The sequence below is a fragment of the Chelonoidis abingdonii genome, chromosome 11 (genome assembly GCF_003597395.2).
Source record: "Chelonoidis abingdonii isolate Lonesome George chromosome 11, CheloAbing_2.0, whole genome shotgun sequence".
NCBI classification, from domain to species: Eukaryota; Metazoa; Chordata; order Testudines; family Testudinidae; genus Chelonoidis; species Chelonoidis abingdonii.
The window spans coordinates 13,835,077-13,850,225 of record NC_133779.1 but is presented as its reverse complement, the minus strand read 5'-3'; the positions used below and the strand labels follow the sequence as shown (position 1 = coordinate 13,850,225).

The window sequence follows — 15,149 nt, the reverse complement described above, 5'->3', positions numbered from 1 at the left end:
GGGAGCTCCACCCCCACTCCACCCCTTCCCCTGAGGCCCTACCCTCACCCCACCTCTTCCTTCCCCTGCTCCGCCCCCTCCCTTAAGGCTCCCCGCTGATCTCCACCCTTCCCCAAGTGCCTCCTGCTAGCCTCCAAACAGCTGATTGGTGGCATGGCCAAGCAGCAGATTGCTGGCGCCACCAGACAGCTGTGGCTGGTGGGTGCTGAACACCCACTATTTTTTTTTCTGTGGGTGCTTTAGCCTCGGAGAACCCATGGAGTCAGCACCTATGCAAGAGGGGACCTGAACTACAACTCCCATGAGGCCACATGCTGGTATTTCAGAATAAAAATATTTGGTGCTTTGGCCAAAATATTTTGGTATTTGAATTTTATTGGTCAAAATCAAAATTTGACATTTTTTTTGCCCAAAATCCTGAACAATTTAGACAAAAACAAAATTTATTTTTATTTTCATCCAAAAAAAATTCCATTTTCCAACCCTCTCTAGTGCTGAGCAATACTTTGAAACTGGAAATGGCTGCCATTTTCCAAGATGACCACGCTTATTCCTATAAAAGTTTTGGGAGTCTCATCTCCTGGTCCCTTAAGTTGGATGCAAAGTTTACAGATGCAGAAGACTCCTGTTTAGGGCTGAGGGGAAACATGTTTTTTCCTCCCATGCAAACTGTCAGCAATTTGAAAAGTATTCCTGGCCCAAACTTTTAAAATATCAAAAAAAAAAAAAATTATGAACAAAACATTTTAAAAAATTGGTTCAAATCAAATCAACATTCATAGAGGACTACAACATTCACACTCTGATTTGGTAAATAATCTTCCTCTTTGACCAGATCTGCTTTAACAAGTGTGATGTTAGAAGCCATAATTTGCCCTAAACAGCTTTTACCATTGACTTTTACACTCTCTATGAATTTTTCATTACCACTCTCATGCATAACATTGGCACAAGTCATAGAGTCACCTTCTACTCAGAGCCGGCTCCAGGCCCCAGCACACCAAGCGCATGCTTGGGGCGGCAAGCCACGGGGGGCGTTCTGCCGGTCGCCGCGAGGGCGGCAGGCAGGGTGCCTTCGGCGGCTTGCCTGTGGGAGGTCCGCTGGTCCCGCGGCTTCGGTGGACCTCCTGCAGGCACGGCTGTGGGAGGTCTGGCGAAGCCGGGGGACCAGTGGACCCTCCCACAGGCAAGCCACTGAAGGCAGCCTGCCTGCCGTGCTTGGAGCGGCAAAATGCCTACAGCCGCCCCTGCTTCTACTGAACTCACAGTAAGAGCATTTACATAAAGGTGGCAGTGTTAGGGTACATTAACCCTTTTCTGTGCAAAGTCAGGAATGAACTGAAAAAAAGCCGTTTCTGTGGCGTTTCGAAAATTGTGTGAAAATTGCAAACTATCTTTTTAAGTGTTATGGGGTTTCCTGCTTGCAGTTTAGGGGGGCTCTGTAGGGAAGCGTGCAGTTTGGATCTTGAGCAATCAGTCTGCAAAAAGCCAGCCTAGAGCCAGGTGAGGTGAGCTGGGCCTCTCTTCCTCCATTTCTCTCTGCTTTTGGTTCTTGCATGTTATCGGTCTGCGTTCTAAGAAATAACATTGTGTGATGCTGCACATTTCCCAACCATCTCTAGTGCCTATCAATATTTTACATCCAGAAATAGCTGCCCTCTTCCAAGATGTAAAAATCTGTTGTTTTTTTTAGTAATGTTGACAGATGTTTATTTTTAAGCATTTTTTTTAATTGATTTAAATTTTCACAGTTGCGCAAAAACTGTAGGTTTTAAGCATCTTCATTTGATTTTTATTGATTTAAATTTTCACAGTTGCAGGAAATTAGGGGCGGTTGCACAGGCGCTGACTTTTGGGTTTGCCTACGGGTGCTCCTCTCTGCCCCCTTTTCCCTGCGTGAACAGCGGGCAGGGCCTCAGCGGGAGGAGGCTGAGCAGGGCTAGGACCTTGGGGCTGAGCACAGGAGGAGCAGGGGACATGGCTACGCTCCGGGCACCAGGGACCACAAAAGATTAGACTCGCCCTGGGGGTACTATTTTTTTAGATGGCTGCTTGAGCCCAGGAGCACCCATAGATTCAGCACCTATGGCTGGTCAGACAGAAGATGGGTCAGACCACAATTATTTATTGGCAACAGATGCTAAGATTCAAAAACTTTAAAGCTTTATAACCATTAAAAAGACAAACTGTCAGCATGACATGTCAACATGCACAAAGGAAATATCCTTAAATCAAACTCGACTGCGTTTTCTAGCAGCCTTTTTCACACTTTGCCAATCTGACACTTATCAATGGAAATATTGCTTTGCCGGTTTGGGCCTGTATGATGAAACAACGTTTGTCAACATTTACCAATAAACATCTAATCGTACAAATGTGTTACTAGAAGGGACCTCGACAGTCCAGTCCCCTGCACTGAGGCAGGACTAAGTATTATCTAGACCATCCCTGAGAGGTGTTTGTCCAACCTGTTCTTAAAAATCTCCAACGATGGCTATTCCAATTCCAAAACCTCCCTAGGTAATTTATTCCAGTGTGTAACTACCTTGACAGTTTGGAAGATTTTTCTAACGTCCAACCTAAACCTCCTTTGCTGCAATTTAAGCCCATACTTCTGGTCCTGTCCTCAGAGGATAAAGGGAACAAATGTTTCACACTTCTCTTTCTGACAATCATCTTTCCAAGCCTACTTAACAGCCAGGTGCAGCTGCTCAGCACTCCCATCTGACATCCCCTCCTCACCTGTGGTGCCCGAGGTGTAAATGTAGAGTGCAGTGGATTTGCTGGTGACGTTGGCTCGGAAAGCAACGGGGATCGGCTCCTCGGAGGCAGCGTCTATCTGGCCCTGGAGAGGCTCCACGCCACTGGTGGGGGACTCGGCGCTCAGGTAGAAAACCCGGATCCCTTTCTGTTGCAGGCTGGGCAGAACGTCCTCAATAGCGGCTTTGAGGTCTGCAGAGGGGGTGAGAAAGGTATTTTTCCCCATTGAGGAACGTGGATCGCTGCATCACACGCACATAGAGGCATATGGAGACACAGACACAGATGTGCCCACCAACGCAGGCGCACACAGGTACACAGACAAAGGTGGGAGCAGGCAGACAGCGCAGACGCACGGAGAGGCGCACTGTGACACACTGTTACCCACGTTCCCCCCTGTACCCACATGTTCACCACTGCAAGATGGCATGGGGATGGTTTGTATAGAGCATGCCTTGTGAGGGATCATGGGAAAAGACCGAATTGGATGGACCTCATTATCCTGTTGAAATGCGTGTGTGTCATTGCTGGACATGAAGCTGTGAGAAACGCCCACAAACCAGCCTCTCAGTGAGGACAGAGAAACGGTAAACACAGAGGCCATACATGCCAAAGTTCATGTCGATCAGGAGTGGAGGAAGCTCCCTAAAAGTGGGGCGCCACCAGCACCCGAACACGGGCTGTGCCCTCATGCCACCCCTCCCCCCAAGATCCCGCCCCACACCACCCCTCCTCTGCCAAAGCCTGCTTCTGCACTGCCCCTTCTCCCTGAGCCCTGCCCCCCCACCACCCCTCTCCCTGAGGTCCCACTCCATGGCATCCCTTCTCCCCAAACCTCCACCCCCACACCATCCCTCCCCCAAGGCCCCACCCCACAACACCCATTCTTCCCGAGCCCCCACCCTCATGCTACCCCTCCCCCCAAGACCCCGCCCCACAGCACCCCTTCTCCCCAAGCCCCCAAGCTACCCATTCCTCCCCAAGGCCCCACCCTCATGCCACCCCCTGAGCCCTTGCTTTTGCACCACCCCTTCCCTTGAGGCCTCACCCCATGCCGCCTCTTCCCCCCAAGACACCTCCCCTGTTTGCTCCTCTCCAACCCTCCCCACCCCGTCACTCGCCTTTACGGCTGGTAAAAAGTGTTGGGGCCCCTCCCCTGCCTTCTGGCACCCCTCACGTAGACAAAAGGTGCAAGCAAAAAATTGCAAATTCATAATGAAGAAAATGGTCAGCAGCCCATGTCCATCGTGAGGGTTGCCCAACCCCATGACACTGCATGGATTTTTCCAGCTCCTGAAGAAAAGTATAAATGAGAGACAGCGACATCACCGTGGCCTGCCTCTCCCCCCCCATCTCTGCACAGGGAAGCAAGATCGCCTGGAAAAAAAAGAGCTCCCCATTGAGACTTTGGTAGGGGCTGGGCCTACCTGGAAGGTGTTGCACTTAGCAGGGACTGCTGTGAAGTTCTGGGGGAGAGAAATCCTCTTGCTTTCAGAATAATAAGCCTGGTAAAGTTCAGGCTTTAGATTGCGATTTTGCTATTCTATTTCCGTTTGCAACCAGTTCTAATCTTCTCCGCCACTGCCCCTTAAACACTTAAAATCCCTCTTTCTCTAGTTAATTCACTTCTTCTGACGTGGGGTCTGAATCAGTGAGTTTTTCTAGGAGGGGATTGCTCAGATACTACCCTTTGAAGGCATGGTAGGCAAATTAATGAGCTTGCATTGATCAGAGAGGTCTTGAGCAGTGCCAGATGCACATTTCTGGGGGGCAAGGCTGGGGGAATTTGCTCCTTGTAGAGCAGTTCATGAGTGGCTGGAAGCAGCTTCATGTCACTTTGCTGGGTGTGCGTATGCATGCTGATCTCTGAGTGAACAGAGCCTGGTGGGATTTGCCATTCAGTGGCATAGAAGGGTAGGAGACACCCTGGCCGGGAGAGTTAAAGTGGATGCAGGAGCTCCACCGTCCAGGGGCATGTCACACACACGCAGGTACAACTTTCAACACACATCTATACTTAATATAGGCACAGACACATACACAAGGGTACCAGAAAAATACACCGAATCAAACATGTTGACTCCAAGAGAGCAGGGCCAATTCACGCCAATGGAGTGACACTGATTTACACCAGCCAGGGATCTGGCTCATTTTATTGATGGGGAAACTGAGGCACGGAGCAGGGACATGAGTTATCCCAAACCACACAGCAAGTCAGGGTTAGAACTATGTTAGAATCCATGGCTTCTAGGCCCTGGACCTGTGTAGGCATCTATAGATGGGTGTAAAGGACTAAACTGAGACCTTTGGGGTTGAAAATTATGGCTCTAAATTACTGAGCCAATGGTTACAGGCGCTGCATCCAGGATCAGTTCGTGATCGGGGGAAGCAGGGCTCCATTTGCATCCATCCCACGGTGCACCTGTGTTTTGGTTCTTGTAAGTTATCATTCTGGCTTCTAAGAAATAAAAATTGTGTTACATTGCAACCTTCCCACAAAAGAATGTTATACTTTTATCTAACTTCTCAATGTGTGTGTGCTGTGAACATAACAATGTTCCCTCCCTGTGCCTCATCTTCCCCTCTCACCTCTTGTCTATTTAGAGGGTCAGCTTGTTTGGGGCAGGGACTATCCCTGTGGATTCTCCATCACTGACAATTTTTAAATTGAGATGGGATTTTTTTCTGAAACATCTGCTCTAGGGGTTACTTTGGGGCCGTTCTCTGGCCCGTGCTAGATGGAGATTGGACTAGAGGCTCACAATGGTCCAGACTGGCCTTGCAATCCATGAACGCAGGCTTGATCCCATCTGGAGTCTCTCTGGGGGCCCTGAAATAACAACCGTGGGAGGAAGAAAAAGCAGCTTTTTCCCTATTGCACGTGGCCAATTCCCGGATCAAAGCCAGCATTAGATTTGCCCTCTGCCTTTTACTGTCGATTCTAACTACACCAGGAAGATTCTGGCAGGGGAGTGTCCTAAGCCCCTGTTAGCTAGGGAAGGGGGCATCCGCTTATCGCTTTATGATCCTTCCTTTATAGTTGCCCCATTATCCTGATTCTTATCAGCACCACCTCTCATCTGAGCCTGAGGATGATTAACTCCAGGTGGTTTCTCCCTGCTGATCTTGCAAACACACAGAGAAACCTTTCACAGGGCTTGTCCTTAGGCTTTTATATGGTGCTAATTCACTAGGGGTCTATTATAGACCTCCCACTGACTTCAGTGACCTACAGATCACTGCGAGATTTGAACCCTCATTGCTGGTGCCAGAGATCCAAGGATTGAAAGAAAAGCACGGGACCAGATTTACAGTCTGCCTGGGTGTATGATTAATTGTTTTCCACCAATGTTAGGAAAGCCTGGGCGGGGGGGTTGTTTGGCAAGGGCTGGCCAGAGGTAAACTTGGATTGTTCTCTGGCCCCGGGGTTGTGTAAGAGGTCAGGGTCGATCTAATGGCTCCTTCTGGGCAAGGAGATTGTAAACCAGGCTGGAGGTTCAGCAGCAGTTTCACTGCAATGAGGCTTTCACCGAATTCAATAGGAATGTAAAGCTCTCAGGCCGGTAGCCCTGGAGTGTGACAGCAAATCCCCTTTTATGCTGCGTTGGCCACGTGCTGGAATTCTGGTGAACTTCAGGCACCCAGTGGCCACCTCCCTCGTTCTGCGAGCAGGATCCCAGCATGCTGGGTGGAAAGCGTGTCTGTTTAGCTTGGTATTTGGAGCCCACCCATAAGGCATTGCTGTTTTGCAGCAGGGAAACTGAGGCACGCTGCGAGCTCAAGATCAGGATTTCCAAAACAGCTCCGCTCCCATCTATGAACAGCGCACTACACCGAGCAGGGGGGAGGAGGGGTCAGGACACCTGGGTTCTAACCCCCAACTTTGCCTTGGACCTGCTGCATGCAGCTGGACAAATATGGATGAGCTATTTCTCCTTCTACCCTTTGTCGCTCTAGACTCGGAGCTTTTTGAGACAGGAGCTGCCTCTAATTATGTACCTGTGCAGTGCCTAGCATAATAAAATATACTATCTAGGGCTGTTCATCAAGAAGTCTCAAAGCACTTCACAAAGATATCTTTATCCCCACTCCAAATTTGGGGAAACTGAGGCACGGGGTGTGGAAGCCCAGGATCAACCAGCAAGCCAGTGTAGACCCCAGATCTCAGATCAGAGTTCAGTCCACTATGCCACACAACCCAACAGTACCCTGATCTTGACAGGATCCTCTACCTGCTACCATAACAATTGTAATTTAGGCCTCAAAAATAAGAGGCCAGATTTTCAACTGTGGGACTAGCGTGAAAATCTGCTCATGCGTCTGACAACTGGGAGCTCTGCTGTATACATATAAGAAAAAACACCCTTGCTGAGATGCCAAAGCTCAGATCCTCAAAGGTATTTCAGACGCCTGACTCCTGTTGGTTTCAGCCTTTGAGGCTCTGGGTCCTTTGTGAAATTTTGCCCCTCTCTAGAATCTGAGCAAGAGCTAGAAACCAGTCAGGAGTTTTCCAGGTCCCAGCCCAATACCTTAACTAGAGCTGGATGAATAACCGATTTCTTGGTTTATTGGCAATTTTGAAAAGTCGAAGGGAGAAAGAAAATCATTTGGGATCAGACAAAAGACAAACGCTTTCCAAGTTTTAGATGACACGAAAGCAGAGGCAAAAATCATTTCATGGGCGATGAAAGGTTTAGTCTCAATCTGAAGCATTTTTAGGCTTTCAAAATACAAAGTGAAAATGAAAGACAATTTGGAAGCAAAAAGTCCTTCCAACCAAATGCTCAAAACCTTTCGTTTGAACCTTTTCCAAACAAAACATTGCAATTTGTTGGGTTGGAAATGACTTTTTCGACTCAAAACTTCCTTTCCTTTTCATTTTATAAAGTCTTTATAAAGACGAAACCAAAACAGATTCCCATAGTCACAGAGTCATAGAAATGTAGGACTGGAAGTGACCTCAGTGGGTCATCTAGTCCAGTCCCCTGCACTCAAGACACGACTAAGTAATAACTAGACCATCCCTGCCAGGTGTTTGTCTAACCTGCTCTTAAAAATCCCCAATGATGGAGATTCCACAACTTCCCTGGGCAAGTTATTCCAGTGCTTAACTACCCTGACATTTGGGAAGTTTTTCCTAATGTCCAACCTAAACCTCCCTTAAACCCAGTGCTTCCTGTCCTGTCCTCAGAGGTTAACGAGAACAATTTTTCACCCTCTTCCCTTTAACTGCCTTTTATGTAATTGAAAACTATTATCACGTCCCCTCTCAGTCGTTTCTTCTCCAGATTCAACAAACCCAATTTTTTCAATCTTCCCTCACAGGTCATGTTTTCTGGACCTTTAATCACTGTTTTTGTTGCTCTTCTCTGGACTTTCTCCTGTTTGTCCACATCTTTCCTGAAATGGTGCCCAGAACAGGCCACAATACTCCAGTTGAGGCCGAATCAGCACAGAGTACAGCAGAAATGTTTGGGAAAAGTTGAAACTAGACAAAATCAGACTGGAAAGCAGGCTTCTGCATCTTTACCAGTGAGGGTGATTAAGCATTGGAGCAACTTACCGAGGGGGGCTGGGAAATTCTCCATCACTGCCAGTTTTAAAATCAGGATTGGATGTGTTTTTTAAAGATATGCTCTAGTTCACGCAGGGATTAGATCAGGGGAGCACTAGGTCTGTGTTCTTGGACCTGTGTTATACAGAGCTAAGACCAGATAATTACAGTGGCCCCTTCTGGCTGGAACCCGTGAATTTATAAAACATCCGTCATACATGAGGGCCCCACGTTGCCGTAGAGTATGATTAAAAGCATTCAAGGCTACAAGACCCAATTAGGATAAGCAACCGGAGCCAGGAGAGGAAGGGTTTAATGGCTGTGCAGCCTTGGGCAGGTCGCTGACCCACTTTGTGCCTCAGTTTCCCCTTTCAATGCCCTCCTGGTAGCCTGGGATTAGTCTTAACAGCTGTGGAGTTTTATTGCCGCTATTAGGTGCCAAAGCTGGGCAAGTATGTGTACGCTTGGGTGTGGCTGTCATCATAACCTCCGTCCTCGAACTCTGAGAGAGGCATTACACCCCAGGGGACTTTAGCATGAACCAGATAGTCCCCGCCAAATCCACGCACACACAGACACACACACACCGGCATATACATAGGTGCACACAAATACACACGAGACACACACAAATAAAGACACAAACTAATATATACATATACACGCACAAAACACACACTTAGACAGAGACACACAACCATAGACACACACAGGCATAAATACAAATACATATCATGCAGGTGCACTTGCAGAGACCTACAAAAACATTCACGTGCACACACCCCTGAACAAATGCACACACACCAATGCCTACACACACAAACACAAGAACACACACATTCAAACACACACATGCACCCAACAACGCACACAAACTCACACTTATTTTCTCATACATACACAAAACACATAGATGCATCCATACACACGCGCAGAATAATAATAGGAATCCCTGGTGAATCTCTTTTCATCTGTAGATACAGAGATGGGACGAGACTAGCCAAATATCACCCAGCAGGCACACACAGGCATTAAAAAAGAACATGCACACAAATGTACACACATACGCACATACAGAAACATACTAACACGCATCTCTAGACAAGCACACATGCACATAAATACCTACAAACACACACACACAAATGCACACACATACTACCATGCACACCTAGATCAGCACACACACAAAGACACACATCCATGCATTCATGCACATACTCCTAGACCCACGTGCACCCCTGCCCAAACACAGATGCAAGGAACAGCCACACACGCAAACCACATGCACACACATGCACAAACCCCCACCTGCACATACACGTGCAAACAGCCACGTGCACAAACGCCCCTTGCACACACAAGTGCATAAAGCCACACGCAAACATGAGCACAAACCCCCACCTGCACACACACGTGCAAACAGCTACATGCACACACATGCACAAACCCCCGCCTGCACACACACGTGCAAACAGCCACACGCACACACATGTGCAAACAGCCACATGCACACACGTGCACAAAACCCCCCTGCACACACTTGCAAACAGCCACACGCAAACATGTGCACACACACAATGAAAAGAGCCGCGGCAAGTGGTTTGAACTGCCAAATCTTTTTCTTGTCCTCTTAACCCTGATTGCCTGAACGTTGGCCTTGATTCATTTGGTACATAATTTCTCTGCACTATACCCTAGAAACTGAGTAAACACACAGCTTAACTCCTTCTCTGGCAAGCTGAGACAGGGGATTCAGGTACCCCGAGAATGGTCACAGGCCTGGGGATATTACTGTATGGAGAGAGATTGCAACTGGGGACCTGGCATTGATCTAGAGCGGGGGGGCTTGGAACCAGGACTCCTGGGTTCTCTCCCTGGCTCTGGGTGGGGAGTGGGGGCTAGTGGTTAGATCAGGGGGGCTGGGAACCAGGACTCCTGAGTTCTCTTCCTGGCTCTGGGGGTCTAGCAGTTTAGAGCAGGAGGCAGAGGAGGGCTGCCCCCAAATCCATTCCAGGTTTCCAACAGAGCACAGCGCCTGCTCTGGCTTTGGTTGGCTCCAAAGTGCTGGTACCATACCATGCAGCTGTGATCCAGGCACACTTACAGCTGGGTGCCTCCAACCGGCAGGGCTTTGATGTAAGGAGCAGGACAAGAGCCCTATGTGCAGCCTGGGCCCCACTCACCACCCTCACTGTGCAGTCGTTGACCACTGTGCAAACACTCCAGGAGTCCTGGCTCTCAGCCCTCCTGCTGTAATCACTACATCTAACCCCAGAGGTGAAAGTAAGCTGGTACGGTATGGCGTACCGGTAAGACCTGGTAGACAGCTGACCGTACTGGCATTGTGACTGATGCAGGGGGCCAAAAGGGGCAGCTTACCCAGGGCTCCTGGCAGCAGCCAGAGCCCTGGGCCCTTTAAATCACTGCTGGGCCATGCTGCCCCCATCCTGCCCCAGGCCATGCCCAGTTGAGCCACCCCCCACACCCCTGTTCAGGACCCCAGCTGCCCTGCATACCAGTAAGTCCCTTAAGTTACTTTCAGCGCTGTCCCTGCTCCCAGAGCCAGGGAGACAACTGAGGAGTCCTGGCTCTCAGCCCCCTTGCTCTAACCACTAGCACCCACTCCTCTCCCAGAGCCAGGATAGAACCCCAATATCATGGCTCCTAACCTCCTGCCTCTAACCACTACACCAAACTGAGATGAGAAGCCAGACACACACACGCCCCAGGCAGTGAAGTTGTGAATTGCTCTTCAGCCCAGGATGGTCTCATGCCCCTGCCCCTGGGGTGGATCAGAGACCCAACCAGCATGGGCAATCCCCTGCCCTCTTGCTGCAGAAACACCTGGTGCTGTGATGGAGCAAAGTCCCCCTTGCAGTGGGGTATAGCCCTGGGATCCAGCTGGTCCCTGCTCACCAGGAGACGTGACCCTCAGTGGCAGCAGCCTCCCCACTCACCTGGGGTGGTCAGCAGCACCGTGGCCCCGCAGGCGCCGAGTGAATGCAGCAGGGACTTGGCGCGAATGTTGCTGTTCAGACACGCCATGGTGCAGCCGATCTTCGCCAGCCCCATCCAAACCCAGAGGTAGGCGGGGACGTTCAGCAGGAAGACGGCCACCGAGTCCCCTTCCCGCAGCCCCACGCTGTCCCGCAGGACCCGAGCCACCTTACTGCTGCGCCGATCTATGTCCCGGTAGGTGTAAACCTGCTCCCCGAAAAGCAGCAGGGCTTTCTCCGGGTGGCTCTGCACCTTCTCCAAGAAGGTATCGAGCAGGGTGAGGGGAGGGCAGCGCTGGAATCGACGCAGACATCTGTATCCACTGTGAATCATGGACAGTGATATGACCAGGTCCTGCCACCAGTAGGGGAAAAGCAGGTTCCCCAGCAGAGGCAGCAGAAGCAGCAGCCCCACTAGGGCTGTGCATAGAGCAAGCATGACTCAACTGGGGCTCCACCGCACCCTCCCAGCAGCTCCACTGTGCCTGTGCATAAAACTGGCGAGGTACTGGGAGTTACCAGCTTTCCCCTCCCTGCCGTCCCCTGAGGTGATTCAAGGATAGCCTGACTGGGCGTCAAGACCTTGGGTTATTCAGATCGGACGGGGTGGGAGAGCTGCCAAAGTCCCTCCAGGTGACTGCTCCTTGCACCCAGGTCAGGCTGTGGGTGGGGTGGGGCATTCCAGAGCTGGCTTCAGGCCAAGGGGCACCGTGTGAGTCGCTTTCCAGCCAGCAAGGCATATCTAGCTCTCTCCATGAGCTGTCCCAAGCAGGCAGAAGTGACTCTGGCCCAGAAAACACTCTGGGAGAGTTTTTTCCAGGCCATCTAGTGAATGCGGATACATGGTCCTCACCAATTCATATAGGAATTGGTCGTTTGGAAAGTCTCAAGCTCAATTTCACCCCTTCTCTCCCCTCCTCCCCCACAAATATACAACCTCCTGCAAATGTGTGTGTCTCCTTTCCACAGACACTCATACACACACACAACCTCCTGGAAATTATTCTTTGCACAGTCACACACACAACCTCCTGAAAATTCTCCTTTGCACAGCAGAGAAACACACACGCACAAAAAAAAAACCTCCTGGAAATTCTCCTTTGCACAGACACACACACACATCCTGTACTTTCTCTCTCTTGCAGTGACTTACACGCACACAAAATGTCCTGCACATTCTCTCTTGCTCTCACACACACACAATCTCCTGCAAGTTCTCTTTTGCACAGACACTCACACACGATCTTGCAAACTCTCTTTCTCTCACACTCCACCACATTATCTCACTACTTTTCTCTCTATCCCTTTCTGTCTCACATACAGTTTTCCGCAGATTCTCTCTCTCACATGCAACACACTCTCACTGCTTTGATACACACATTCTCCGGCAGACTTTTGCTCTTTCTGCACTGGTGGGGCATGGAGCAGTGAGCCAGCTGCTGCACCACCAAAATAGAGGGTGAGGGTGACGTGGACTCCCTGGGAGGGAATTCTGGCTGAATCTTCCTGAACACCCCCAGAGCAAGGCTAATGTGCTCCTTCTAGTGTCCAGCTATCTCTCCTGTGTCTAAGGGGTAGTCAGCGGCTCTCAACCTTTCCCCACTACTGTACCCCTTTCAGGAGGCTGATGTTTTGTGTACCCCCAAGTTTCACCTCCCTTAAAACCTACGTGCTTACAAAATGAGACATAAAAATACAAAAGTGCCACAGTCACACCAATACTGACAAATGGCTGGCTTTCTCATCTTTACCATATTGTTAGCAAATAAATCAGTTGGAATACAAATATTGTACTTACATTTCAGTGGATAGTATATAGAGCAGTATAAAGAAGTCGTTCTCTGTATGAAATTTTACTTTGTACTGACTTTGCTGGTGCTTTTTATGTAGCCTGTTGTAAAACTAGGCAAATATCTAGATGAACTGATGTACCCCCTGGAAGACCTCTGAGTACCTCCGGAGGTGCATGTACCCCTGGTTGAGAACCACTGTGTGAACAACATGAGCGTCACCGGCTTTCATCTGACACCTCACATGACACCATTATTGGATAAAGACCATGAGAGTGGGGTGTTAGGTGCAGTGAGTTTGTCAGACCTGTGAGGAGCTGCTGATCTACAGCCGGCACCCCAGTCAGCTTTGAGGGGTTCTCAGGGTCATGTTAACATCTTGTTTCGCATAGGGGCATTGAGGTCATGCTGGGGCAATGGGAATGCCAAGCTTTTGTCTGGAGATTTTCATCCGTAGATCTCAAAGTGCTTCATACCAGAGGTCAGTGTTATTATTCCCATTTTACAGATAGGAAAGCTGCAGCACAGGCGAGGAGGGAGGAGCGGCCAACATCACCCATAGGGCAGACCTGGGAATAGAAACTGGATCTTCTGGCGCAGTTCTCCAGCCACTAAGCTCTCTTCAGCAGGACCGGTGCTAGGGTTTCTGGCGCCCTAGGCGCCGGGCCATTTCGCTGCCCCATGCGCGGGTCTCGCAGCTCTGGCGGAGCTGCCGCAGGCAGGCCTGCGGCAGGTCCACCGGAACTGCAGGACCGGCAGACTGTCTGCAGATACAACTGCGGCAGCTCCACCGGAGCCGCCTGCCGCCCCCCCAGCAAAATGCCGCCCCCCCTAATGCTGGTGCCCCAGGGAAAGCGCTGGCCCTGGGCGGCTCCCTGACCAGGGAGGGGGGGGCCTGACCCCGGGAGGGGGCGCCCTGGGCTGCCGGGTCGCGGCAGCGGCTCCCTGACCCCAGGGGGGGGCAGCGCCCGGGGCTACGGCCGCGGCGCGCGGCTCTCTGACCCGGGAGGGCGCCCTGGGCAGCCAGGCTGCTGCAGCGGCGCACGACCCCAGGGGCGCGCTGACCCGGGGCTCCCTGACGGGGGGGGCGCCCTGGGCGCCGCGGCAGCGCCCTGACCGGGGGACACCTTGGGCTGCCACTGCAGGCAGCCTGCTGCCCTACGCAGCTCAGCCCCCAGCAGCAGCGGCTGCCACATTTAAAAATATTGGGGGGGGCGCCACTGTTTTGGCGCCCCAAATCTTGGCACCTAGGCAACCGCCTAGTTCCAACCTAATGATTGCACCGGCTGCCCCTCATCTATCACTCATAGCCAGCCAGTCCTAGCTCAGGTTTTATGCGAGCTTTGGCACATGGCCCAACAAGTTGCTACGCTGTGTGACGTCTCCCCTGGGTGATCACGTTTTTGGTAGTAATTGCAATAGTTAGATTAAGGATCACTTCCAAGCTCAGGAGTAATAACACAGCCAAGCTCTGTGTCACAGGTTTTTCCGTCAACTTTGAACTTTAGAGTACAAAAAGTGGGGACCTGTCATGAACACTTCTAAGCTTAATTACTAGCTTAGGTCTGGTAGGCTGCACCAGCCAGAATTTAGTGTCTGGCACACTTTCTGTTCCCCCAAAACCTCCCTGGGGAACCAGATCCAAACCCCTTGGGTCTTAAACAAGAAGAAATTAACCATCCCCTCTTTTCCCCCCAGACTCTCCCCTCCTGGTTGCTTGAGGCTTCACACAGATCCAAAACTGTCCCTTGATCTTAAAACAAGGAAAAATCAATCAGGTTCTTAAAAAGAAAGCTTTTAATTAAAGAAAGAAAAGGTAAAAATTATCTCTGTAAAATCAGGATGGAAAATGCTTTACAGGGTGCTCAGATTCATATAGACCAGAGGGACCCCCCCTCAGCCTTAGATTCAAAGTTACAGCAAACAGAGGTAAAAATCCTTCCAGCAAAAGAACCATTTACAAGTTGAGAAAACAAACATGAGACTAATCCGCCTTGCCTGGCTATTACTTACAATTTTGAAACATGAAAGACTGATTCAGAAAGA

At 50.2% G+C, this 15,149-nt stretch overlaps 1 protein-coding gene across 1 annotated transcript in view; it reads right to left on the bottom strand.

Moving 5' to 3' along the window:
- SLC27A5 (solute carrier family 27 member 5) overlaps nucleotides 1-11,752 on the bottom strand; it is a 36,303-nt gene extending 24,551 nt beyond the window's left edge. The window contains exons 1-2 of the mRNA XM_032793080.2: nucleotides 11,275-11,752; nucleotides 2,743-2,952 (exon numbers count right to left, since the gene is read on the bottom strand). Coding sequence (XP_032648971.1) covers nucleotides 2,743-2,952; nucleotides 11,275-11,752 — 688 coding nt within the window. The remainder of the gene's footprint in view (nucleotides 1-2,742; nucleotides 2,953-11,274) is intronic.
- Nucleotides 11,753-15,149: the final 3,397 nt, after the last annotated feature.